Below are 12,917 nucleotides of genomic sequence, written 5' to 3' on the forward strand. Positions count from 1 at the left end.
TGTTCATGCGAGAAGGACCAGGGAAGTAAGTGGGTGAAGGAATAAGCCCCCTGTCATAACTATAAAGGAAAGGGTAAACCCCTTTGAAATCCCTCCTGGCCAGGGGAAAGCTCCTCTCACCTGTAAAGGGTTAAGAAGCTAAAGGTAACCTCACTGGCACCTGACCAAAATGACCAATGAGGAGACAAGATACTTTCAAAAGCTGGGAGGAGGGAGAGAAACAAAGGGTCTGTGTGTCTGTCTATATTCTGTCTTTGCCGGGGATAGACCAGGAATGGAGTCTTAGAACTTTTAGTAAGTAATCTAGCTAGGTACGTGTTAGATTATGATTTCTTTAAATGGCTGAGAAAAGAACTGTGCTGAATAGAATAACTATTTCTGTCTGTGTATCTTTTTTGTAACTTAAGGTTTTGCCTAGAGGGGTTCTCTATGTTTTGAATCTAATTACCCTGTAAGGTATCTACCATCCTGATTTTACAGGGGGGATTTCTTTATTTCTATTTACTTCTATTTTTATTAAAAGTCTTCTTGTAAGAAAACTGAATGCTTTTTCATTGTTCTCAGATCCAAGGGTTTGGGTCTGTGGTCACCTATGCAAATTGGTGAGGCTTTTTATCCAACATTTCCCAGGAAAGGGGGGGTGCAAGTGTTGGGAGGATTGTTCATGGTTCTTAAGATCCAAGGGTCTGGGTCTGTAGTCACCTAGGCAAATTGGTGAGGCTTTTTACCAAACCTTGTCCAGGAAGTGGGGTGCAAGGTTTTGGGAAGTATTTTGGGGGGAAAGATGCGTCCAAACAGCTCTTCCCCAGTAACCAGTATTAGTTTGGTGGTGGTAGCGGCCAATCCAAGGACAAAGGGTGGAATATTTTGTACCTTGGGGAAGTTTTGACCTAAGCTGGTAAAGATAAGCTTAGGAGATTTTTCATGCAGGTCCCCACATCTGTACCCTAGAGTTCAGAGTGGAGGAGGAACCTTGACACCCCCTAACAGTCTCTAAGGTGCCACAAGTACTCCTTTTCATTTTGGAGACTGTTGGCTTGTAAACCAACTCTGTTTACAATATTTTACTCGCAGAAAGTAATACTGGTGAAGGCCAGAATGGTATTGCTGCTGGTCACAAAAAGATGTTCTGTTCCAGAAAGGTCTAATCCAATACTACCCAATTTTTACTAGCAAAATTGTATTAGATGCAAATATTCAGATTTCTTAACCAAATTTCTGACAAAAAATGGATTTATGTTCACATTATCTACTCAACATGCATAATTTTCATATTAGCAGAAGCTATGCCAGTTCTAGAAGTGGTTTTCATAAGCTTACTCAGCAAGTACTGTAAGTAGTCTCATTATGGTCTGTTCCCTCATGGGATTTATGGATTTCCTAGCTTTTATAATTAATACTCATAAGCACTTTGAAAGAAGCATCATATATTATATTTAAAAAAGTCCTAAAATGAATGCATAAATTATCTGACATGAGATTTCAATCTGATTCAGCCTAACGAACCAAGAAGGTTTACAGCTCTTTGCTCCTTAACACAGTGATTAATTTCTCTAAGAGTTCACCATTAAGAACTGCTCTGTATTGAACCCCTATGTGGGAGATTGCAGACATATTTGTTGTTTCAGAGTAGAGGAGATTATTAAAAAGCTTTACCATGAAATTCCCCAGTTAACAGAACATTTGCCCATTCAAATTAATACAAAAACCTAGTTAGGTTATTGAAAATATGACATTCGCAGTACCTGTGTTTGTAGAGGTAAAATGCAAACCCTGATAATATTAGGGCAAAGAATGGTACCAGGATGGCAGCTGCAACAGAACTGCTGTTTGTGCCATAATAGTGATTTGAATGATCTGCATCTGTGCTTAAAGGACCTGAAAATAAAGGAAACAGAAGAGGTAAAATCTCTAATTTTCCACCATACCTTATGTGAAAATTCTTCTTTTTTCTCCTGCAAGAAAAAATGAAGTGCATTATGCTGAAGTGTGTGGGGTGGAGGTCGGACTTGCATTTAAATTTGAAATAAGAGATTTCAAAATGTGTTACATTAAAGCATTTCTCATGAATAACTATCTATAGTGATTTGAAAGCAACCTTTATCAAGTCAAGTAATTTTTGAAAGACTTAAAAATATTCATCATATGATATTATTTTACAAGATACTGCAATAATACACTTTCTGACTTTGTTAATAAAATTACATCATTCATAAAATACAGAAGATTATTATTTATATTACAGAAGTGATCTAAGGCCCCCATCAGGATTATCTTGGTGGTTATATATATAGAAACACACCAAAAAGTTTACAATCTAATTTGAAAAAAGTCATAACCAGTGAATATGGAAAACCCCAAAATAGGAGGAGGAAGGGAGAATACAGGCAATGGTAAGTTAGATATACGTACTACTCGATGGTACACATGAAAAAAATGGAAGGGACAATTATAAAACATATTAAGAAAATATTATATAATGATGACAGAATCATGATAATTTTACAGTCAGTTTAACAGTGAAAAAGAAAAGTGATCATAACTGAGGCTGAAAAAACACTTTCAGAGGCAAGCATTTTTTGGAACCCCAACTCCACCCCCTAAACTTTACAAACAAACAAACAAAATCTTTCTTCCTGAAGTTCTTTCTGTATTTGCAGTAGCGAAGTAGAGGGAAAGAGGGAAATCAGACAAGCTGCTTTGGTACAATAATATTTTTAAGAAATGTACATCTATTTTATTTATTACTACTATATGACATTTAGGGCTTAATTCAACTCCCAGTGAAGTCATGGAAAACCTCCCAGAAATCTATGGATCAGCTGGACTGGTGACTTGCCTCACCCCTTAGGTGAAAAATACTGGAATTACACATTTTTCAATATCTGAATCCTCCATCAAGTTCAGGCAATTTATAAGCTTCTCTAAAGATATGGTGAAGAGAAGACCATTTTCAAGATAATAAACTATTTACCATAGTTTGTATTAATCTGGGGTATCTTTATAGAAGTCACACTTCAGCATAGTGCTGCTATGTGCAAGTAAGAATTATTGGGCTTCAATGCACCAGTATTTACTCTATTTTGATTGCTCGGAGGAACATTTGTGTATTTCCACGGATATTTTTTTAACATCTTGTACATGTATGCTGAGCCTTTAAAATGAAGTGTGTGTGTGTAATTATGACAATTATACAGCTATATAATGAGCTGTAAATGATCCTTTGGATCCACTTTGGTCTATGGTGCTCATCATCATCAATATCTCTGAGAACATGCAAGCTAACTTGTTGATCTTATGTATTTGTCTATCTTTGATTCAATACATTGTCATTGTAAGTTAAAGCTAGAATCTTAATTTTGGGGCTTTTGTTGAGTTAAGCTAGATCAAAATTATGTGATCATTAGCACATTTTTTTACTGCTAGTCTAAAACAGATAAATCAATCCTGGAGTTTGACATTGTCACTTGTGTCAGAGCTCCGACCTTGTCCCCGTGGGTCCCGCGCTTTCAAGCAGTTTATGCTATCTTAAGAGGCTCACTGCAACCGTCCATGTACCCCTTCTCTCTCTAGAGCCAGGGATACAGTCTACTGAGCCCTTTTCATCATAAGCCAGAAATTGAGGTTGGTGAGAGAATTCCCACAGTCTCTGTTGCTCCTACGGCCTCATGCCAAAACAGTTTAGCCTCCTGTCCTGACAAGGGCCTGTTTTCCCTTCCCAGGAGGTGTTTCTATAGTGGTGGGCTGGGGGGAACCTGGGCCCGCCCTCTACTCTGGGTTCCAGCCTAGGGACCCTAATGGTAGCAGCTGTTGGCAGCCAACCTTTTACTGCCAGAGTTGCTACATTTCCCTGGGCCACTTCCCCACAGCTCTCCTGCTTCTCCCTTACCAATGACTTGAGGGTGTCTTCATTAACCAACCCTTCAGCCACACTTCCTCTCCCTGGCTCCTCTCTGCCTGACTGGAGTGAGCCCTTTTATATTATCAGAGGGGCCTTAACTAGAGTCAGGTGGTCACATTAGTTTAATGGCCTCACCTGACTCTTTGCAGGTTAATTGGAGTCAGGTGTTCTCATTAGCCTGGAGCAGCCCCTGCTCTGGTCAGCCAGGAAACAGAAAACTGTTCATCCAGTGGCCAGTATATCTGCCTTCTGCTACTCTGCTGTTTACCAGAGTTGGAGACCTCCTGGACTATGACCGGGGAGACTGGCTGGATCCCCTGACGCTCACTCAGCGCATGGAGCTCTCCAGACCTCGTACTCCCCTGAGCGTACTTCAGGAGGCAAGGGCTGCTTTGCCACCCGCTGCTCGGATTTACCTCGACCGGGTCCTAAGAGAAGGCGCGCCCCGCCCACCCTCCACCCCAGGCCCTCTGGACCTTTTCATCGGGACCCTGCCCCGTGGACCCAACTGACCCTCCCGCCCCTTCACCGTGAGCGGGCTAAGCGAGCTGCAGCCGGTTCGGTTCCAGACCGCGCCAAGGAAACATCTCTACACGCTTGTGCTCCACACCCTTCACGTCCTCACCCTCACATCCCACCCTGACACAAAGTGGCGGGACCTCCTGTCACTTCTAGAGGGTGAGGAGCCCCAGTAGGCCACCCTATATTCCACCTTAGTACCGAGGCCCGCCGGGGATATCAGTTGGTGGCTCCTTCACGGGGCCGTGAGCACGAGCGTGTACTTAGCGCGGTTCACCCCAATCCCGGACACCCGCCCCTTTTGCGGCATGAGGGAAACCCTGGCGCACGTCTACCTGGAGTGCGCCAGGCTGCAGCCCCTATTCCGGCTCCTCACAAATATTTTGTTAAACTTTTGGTTGCACTTTTCCCCTCACCTCCTTATCTATGCACTCCCTGTCCGTGGCCCCACTAAGTCACGGGACCTCCTGGTCAACCTCCTCCTGGCCCTGGCTAAAGTGGCCATCTATAAAACCAGGGTGAGGAGGTTAGCCGATGGAGTCTCCTGTGACTGTGGGGCCTATTTCCGATCCTCCATCCGTTCACGCCTCTGGGCAGAGTTCCTCTGGGCGGCATCCACTGACTCCCTGGACGCCTTTGAGGAGCAGTGGACGCTGTCTGGGGTTCTCTGCTCGGTATCCCCATCAGGTTCCCTTCATTTGACCCTTTGACCGCACTCCTGTCCCTATTGTTCATTAATTGTCCCCCGTAATTATTTGGTTCTCCAGGACCTGTGAACCCCCCACCCACACCTTAGGCTGGAGGGGGATCCTTTAGCAGTGGGCGGGCTTTGCCTGCCCACTTCCTGGATCCCAATAAGGCTACTCTGCTGTACCCAACTGGCCTGGGTCTACCACACACTATATAGGGTGAATGTTCCAAGGAAGTCTTAATTACCTATCAAGACTATGTAGACATTGTAAAGCTCCTGTTGCACTTACAGTAGAGCAAGTTTGCAAATTTTAGCATAAGTTTTCAACTTCAATTGGGGTTTTTCAGGTTCCTGCTTACAGCATCATTTTACAAAAAATCTGGCAAAGTAATGAGTGACACTAGTAAAACATGAGCAAATTGTAAGAGACCATAAACCAGTTTCTATTCTTTTTAAATTTCAATTTGACAATTAGCATGAAAAAGTTAATGGTTACAAATTAAAAGTCATAGACAGATCATCTAGCGGTGGTTTAACTGCCAATGATGAATCTACAGGAATCCTGGTGTGGTGTGGTGCTGCCAAGGAAGCCTCCTACCTCTCTTCACTGCCAGCACTAATATGAAAAAGAAGGGGTGGGGGGAAAGGGTGTGTGTACACCAGCAGTCCCCAGTTGCTAGAAAGACCTTTTGGAAGCATCAGCAGCAACAGTAAATTAGAGCTGCCTGGGTTTTTTTTATTTTTAAATGTTAACTATGGAGGATCTATTACCTACTCTCAAATCAGTAATACAAACTGGTTTATGTGCTCTTGCAGTGGACTCCCATACTATCAATGTCACAAATGACACCTCTTGTTTTAGATGACTCAGAAATACCATCTGAAATTAAGACAGCTTAATTTTCACCTACGTGTCAGTTTAATCCTGGGGAGAAATGCTGCCTATGTTTCAGACTGGGCTTTGGGAAAATGTATACTGTCTTCTTTCCAGGAAAGAGGCTTTTCTATAATTCTCAATTTTATGGATTTTTATTCATTTAAGACACTCCGCATTATTTCAACATAGTCTATTCTATTTATCATGAATGACTTTAGAGTTGGTTGTGATTAAAACTACCCCAATGTGAAGTGTGTATTTCTTCCGACAGAGTTATTATCATGACAAGTGAGAAAACGCATTGTGCTTCTCAATTTTCTGCAAATACTGATGATTGCTAGCAAGACTTAAAACAGAAAATATCTACATGGCAATACAAAGAAAAGAAAAGAAAAGAAAAGAAAAGAAAAGAAAAGAAAAGAAAAAGCTGGGAACGCCTCTGATACTTGAAGCAAGGTATTTTCTTCCCAAAGGCAGGCTGAGAAAACCCAAGAGGTCAAGCTGTTGTGCTGGTTGCCTTAATTCTTCTCATGACACCATTGATCTACTGCTAAACAGACTGAGACACACTTTCCTCAAGGAACCAAGAATATATCTTTATAATCATGGTTAAGGCAAAACAAACAGCTGCTATACAGTAGAACCTCAAAGATACAAACACCAGAGTTACAGACTGACGCTATGGGGAAGTAGTAGTAACCAGAAGTAAGCGGAGACAAAACAAACCAACAAATACTGTCCTGTGCCTGTATTGCATCTTAAAGGTAGTCACATCTGGGCTGCCTGTCCTCAACCCCACCCCTACTCACTACAGTGCGGGGCAGTCACTTACAGGTAAGAGGTGCGGAACACCATTTTCCCCTCTCCCTGCCCCCAGGTGAGAGGGGGCCAAGCTTGCAAGCTCAGAGCCTGGGAAAGAAACTTCCTGAACTGCTACTGAAACCTGGCCTGGAATGTAAGTTGCTGGAGCCAGAGCCAGAGCCCGAGCTCCTGCCTGCATGCTGCACTGTGGAGGAGCAGCTCAGTTTTAAAGGTCCACAGCCTGCACTGTGAGCCCACTGACACTGTGGTGCCCCAGGGTGCCTCACTCATCACCCTTGTAGCCCAAGGGCTGGAACCAGCTGCCTGTCCCCACCCGCATGTGCTAGGCAGCCACTGCAGAGCTGTGAGCCCCTGCTCCAAGCAGTCTGCGCTGAGGAGCAGTTTGTTCAGAGTTATGGACATTTCAGGGTTACGAACAACCTCCATTCTCGAGGTGTCCATAACTCTGAGGTTCTACTGTATATGAGATATCAAAGGCTGCTACATAAGATGCATGTCTGAACAGGTCCCGGTGCTCTGCTTTCACAGTATGTCTGTAAGAATCAGGGAAGAGATAGCCAAGTTATCATGGTGTCTCTCTGTCTCACAAGCACACACTCATACACTCATACAGTCACACACAGATGAACAGACTGATAGAGCACGTAAACATAGGGGAGTTCTGGCAAAATGTGAAGGGATGTAGGGTCAGATCCTCAGTTGGTGTCAAATGGCATAGCTCCATTGAAACTACTCGAGCCATAGCAATTTACACCTTCTAAGGACATGGCACACTGGCAGGGCTGCTTGCTCCAGCCTCCTTAGCACTGGGTTGCTGTCTATGTATGTTCTAATGGTACTTAAACAGCTTTATAATGGTTCAAGGGTCACAAGGCCATCATGTCTACAGTGGGATTTGATGAGGCACTTCTATGAGGGAGAAATACCTGGTTTTTCACCAGCTGCTGGCACATTCAAATTTATAGCTGCAATATACGTCAGACTAAGATGCATTATGAATTTTGGACACCCAAATAGAATCCCACCCTAAACACATATTCACATACACACAAACAAGCAAACACATAGCAAATAATATTAAAAATCTGTTTGACTTTGTTCTTAAATTCAAAGGGCTAAGCTCTCAGAACTATATAATTTATTCGGCTGAATAGAAATTGGTTTAGCAACATGTGACAGCCTCACTACTTTGAAAAAGTCATTTAAAGCAAAATAATCATCATATATTACTGCATGAACATTTGCACTGATGTTCTTTATAGGAGCATCCTGTGTTCATCTCATTAGATTGCTATAGCATCAAAAATGAGATGGTAACATGACATAGTTCAATTAGAATTTTAATTATACATTTCAACTAAATTATTAAGTAGTTTAGACCCTCTATAAGTTTGATGGTAGTAATTCCCTAAAATAAATACGCTTTCTTCAATTAGGATGCTGGCACAGTCATTTGATGCCTTCACTGTAAAAATGCCAAATAGATAAAACACAGTGCAGTTCCATAAATGCATTCTTACCTTGCCTTTGGAGCATAAATTTTCCAAAGTCTTTTCCATGCATATCACCTTGGTAAGTAAACACACCTCTTTCAAGCCCTGATGATACCTAGAGTACATGAAAATGGGAGGAAGATGTCTGAAACAAATAAGTAATAATCACTTCTGCAGTTGGCAGTATATCCATTCTAATTGGGTCTGATTCAGAATAATTATTTGGAGTCAGTTATAGTTTAGTCATTTTTACCCTTTGACAAGTAAAGGTAACATTTATGCTTCAATCTACAAATTTTAAAAATCACAGCTATTAACAAATGTTTTAAAAAATAACAGTTGAAAATGACATTTTCATTTTGAATATGAGAGTCTTACATACAATGGTAGTACTTAAAATCTTAAATGTTTATCTTTCCACTTGATTTAGATAACTTATTTAGTATATGCATTTAGAGAATCTATACATCTTCAGTATGCAGATTACTTTCTATACTAAGTATTGTAAAGGACAAGGGAATATAGCAGAGAGTGAAGAAACTTTATCTATTTGCCTAAAGTAAAACTGACAAACCTTTAAGAGTTACCACTAGAACTGAGTGAAATTTTTCAGATAAATAACTGTTTTTGTCAAAAAATGCAGCTTTGGGTTCACTGAAACTATTTGTGAATTTTAACTGAATTTGGAAAATAGTTTCATCTGCATTTTTTTAATTTAAAAAGTAATTTCAAAATGATGTTTACTTTTGAAATTTATTTAGAAAAGCAAAGCAGAACAGAAAGTGTGTGTGTGTGTGGGGGGGTGAACAGAAATAAAATGCAATAAAAAAATCAAGAAATAAAAAGGCTTCAGTCAAACAAAAAGTTTTGTTTGACCCAAAATGAAATTATTCATTTTTTTCTTTTGGAGAGTGAAAAAAAAAAAAAGAAGCAAAATAAAAAATCAATTATTTGCTCAGCTCTGGTCACAGCTGAGTATTGAGCAAAAGAAAATGCCAGGGCATTGCAACAAGTAAGTGAAATTTATAAGTGAAATCAAATGTAAGATATAGGAAATATCTCTCTAGATGTCAGCATAACAGCTACACATCGGTTTTACTGAATCTGAGTCAAAGCTGTGTTATTTCTTAATAAGTGAAGACAATTACTGCATCACACATACAGTCCATCAGCCTATATTTCTGTAACTTCATAACTTCATTCTTGCGTTCTTAAAGACAACAACACTCCTCAACATATTATTAAAGTACACTTAATTATCTATAGAACAACATTAAAAAAGTGATGTTTATAAAAGAAAAAAACTCACGTATTTGTTCTAAAACAAAACAAAAACATAGGAACATATGTATATCTACTTTCTTTTTTTACAGCATAGCAAAAATGTTAATATTGCGGAGCATATGGACACAGTATATACATTTCAGAACATAAGAATGACCCTTCTGGGTCAGACCAAAGGTCCATTTAGCCCAGTTATCCTGTCTTCAGATAGTGGCCGGTGCCAGGTGCCCCAGAGGGAATGAACAGAACAGGTAGTCATCAAGTGATCCATCCCCTGTCGCTCATTCCCAGCTTCTGGCAAACAGAGGCTAGGGAAACACATTTCTCTTAGAAAAAGAAAAATATGGGTATGTTCTATACATTGTTGTGTTCAACAATCATAATAAAAAAGATATAGGAAACTAGAGGCTGCCTTAAGCCTAGCAAGCACATTTACAGAGTCTGATTTACTTACATAGCCATCTAGTGCCCAGTTATCATTTTCAAACTTGCTTACAAAAGTTTCCACAGGTCCTTTAATCTGAAAGACTTTTAAAAGCAAATGAGCCTCTTCTTTCTTGTAAACACCTATTAAGAGAAGAGTGTAAAATATGTCTTTTAAACAAGTTTTTAAATGGTATCCCACGTAGTTAACATTTAAAAGAACTTATTTTAATGACCTCCATGAACCAAAGTATCTATTGTGAAAAATATTCCATACCACATATATGACTTTAGTTCTAGGATCTTCTTTGTACTCTAGGAGTATCCAAATCGGGGACTGCTGCAAGTGAGGGAATAAAATGAGGCCAGCCACTCCTCACCCCAGCACCCTGCTGGACACCCCCCACTCTCCAAGGGGCACTTGGACCCAGGTGGTGTCTCCCCTCTTCCCCAATTCCCTCCCGCCCCCCAACCATGTGGCTTTGGGGGGAAAACTGAAGAAAGGAGACAGCCAGAAACGACAGATGGTAGCAGAAGCAGCAAATGCAGGGACATCCAGACACTCAGAGAATTTTCTACAGTTTTGACTGGACTTTTTCTGCCCTATGCTGAGTGGCTGTTTGCTCTCATCTTCTCCCTAACCCTTTTCCTCTCTTCTCTACAGTCTTTTCACCCCAGCTTCACTCCACACTTTGCCACTTTTACCTTCTTCTTTTCTGTCTTGTCCCTCTCACCCCCTTTTCTTTCCCTTTCCATTTAGCTTAACTTCCCATTCCCCCCAAAATATGTGGAACTAACATGATGTTTGCTGACATCACGTTGTTTTCTCAGCTTATCTATTATATCATTTCCTGCACAATGAGTATATCTTGTCTATTTAGAGTGTAAACACTTCCAGGAAGGGACTGTCTACTATTCTGAGTCTGAAAAATATCTTGCACAATATGGTCCCATTCTTGGTTGCCTCTTAAGCACAAGCATAATAAACATGATTAATAATAATATGTTTTTGTACCAACTTTAACTTTAATAATAAATTAGCAAGAATACTGGTTTCTCCATGGACAAATTCAGAAATTCTAAATGTGTACTGAAGTCCTGCCTTCTTGCAATAACACTGTCAGTTTAAATTTCAAAGAGATGTGTTTTACCCCAACAGACTGGAAATAAGACATACATTTTTAATGAAAGAGTAATTAACCATTGGAACAATTTACTGGATTCACCATCACTGACAGTTTTAAATCACAATAGGATGTTTTTTTTCTAAAATATATGCTCTAGGAATTCTTTTGGGAAAATCCTATAGCCTGTGTTATATAGTAGGTCAGAATACATGATCACAGTGGTCTTTCCTGGCCTTGGGATGTATGAAATACTGTATTACTATCGTAAACAGCACAGTTTTAATGAAAGATGTCTTTCTATGTGGCAGATAACTCCTGCAACTCTGCCCATACAGTCAACCAGGAAAGATTCATGTAACTGATAATGGCCATTTAAAACATAACTTTGGTCAGACTGTTAGATCAGAACATAAATCAGCATCCCAGAAAGGAACACATAACTTACTGTATTCTGTAACCCTACCCATTTTATGTAAGGATGTTTTCAAGATATCTCTCCTTTAAAACAAAGTTAAAGTAATAAACAAATAATATCTTCCTTTATAGACCTTTTGATCTTAACAGATCCTAAAGTGCAGAAAAAACTATATATGGTATGGATGACTTTGCCTATCACTGAAATACAACCACCTTCAGAGTTTAGCATGACAGTGGTTTAATAGTACACAGTGACGCTACACAACAGCTTGGGACAAGAAACGAAACCAATACTTTATTTGAAACTCTGGGAGAATTTAACTTGGCAAAATATAACTGACCAAACTGGAATTTGAGCAGGACACTATGTTTAGCATTGTTACTCTTGCAAAACATACTGAAAGGATTTTTAATGACAATATATTAGTCACAATTTTCATTTTACATAAATGAAGTGCATAAATGACCCATATCATCAGTTAGAAGATATTACTGATGTGATTCCAATTTTGGTGTTTAGCGTTTGCAACAGCAGAAAACATGACAAATTGGAACAATTGAAAAAGCAACAAACCAGATATTTCTACTACTTTATTCTAAACCTACCTGATAGTTTAAGTTGTACATTGGACGATTCAGTGAATGTGGCATTCACCTTGCTGCTTGTAGTATTGAACCAGTCGACTGTCAGAGTAGCAGGTTGTCTTTTCCCTAGATACTCATAAAATCCCTTCCACAATGAATTTATGAAAAACACATCTGAAGGGACTGAACAAATAAGCAATAAACAAAGGAGTAAATCACCACAAACCAAAAGTAAAGTAAAATAATCTTTTCATCTGTCATTATTTATTAAGCTTTACATTAAAACACCCATGCATTGTTCTGAGTGCTTTTAAAAAAAGATATACAGTATCAGAGACAATGTATATAATGAACTTCCTGCACAACTTCACATAATATCATGCTTGCTTGGCACAATAAAAGTAATTATAATAACCCATTCTATATGCCTCAGCGAATCTTCTCCTCAGGACTGAGAAAAAAAGAAGAAAGTTCTTGAGTAGAGGACCCATTGTAGAGATTGCCCTGCTGGAAGTCCTGTCTCCCCCATGAGCGCATTAAACCAGTCTTCTGTGAGCTGCACTGGATGCTAGTAGATTTCAGGTGCAGTTTAAAATGGTGTTTTAAGAAAGCCCTAAATAGCTTGCGAGACCAGCTTCCTCCCCATGCCACACTTCTGTGTGGAGTGGAGATGCTAGAGCTGGAATTCCTTCAGTTCAAGGTGAGAGTCCCTTGCATTTGGAATTTACTTTTCCCCCAGTCTGAAATAGCCTGAATCTGTTCTCCCAAGCCTTTAGGC

General features: G+C 40.0%; 1 protein-coding gene across 2 annotated transcripts in view; it reads right to left on the bottom strand.

The window, feature by feature from the left end:
• CSMD1 (CUB and Sushi multiple domains 1) overlaps positions 1 to 12,917 on the bottom strand; it is a 1,991,107-nt gene that overhangs the window by 12,915 nt on the left and 1,965,275 nt on the right. For both annotated transcript variants that reach the window (XM_048845330.2, XM_048845329.2), the window contains 4 exons: positions 12,161 to 12,322; positions 10,042 to 10,154; positions 8,331 to 8,418; positions 1,746 to 1,878 (listed from right to left, as the gene is read on the bottom strand). In XM_048845330.2, the coding sequence (XP_048701287.2) occupies positions 1,746 to 1,878; positions 8,331 to 8,418; positions 10,042 to 10,154; positions 12,161 to 12,322 (496 nt within the window). The remainder of the gene's footprint in view (positions 1 to 1,745; positions 1,879 to 8,330; positions 8,419 to 10,041; positions 10,155 to 12,160; positions 12,323 to 12,917) is intronic.

The sequence above is a fragment of the Caretta caretta genome, chromosome 3 (genome assembly GCF_965140235.1).
Source record: "Caretta caretta isolate rCarCar2 chromosome 3, rCarCar1.hap1, whole genome shotgun sequence".
NCBI classification, from domain to species: domain Eukaryota; kingdom Metazoa; phylum Chordata; order Testudines; family Cheloniidae; genus Caretta; species Caretta caretta.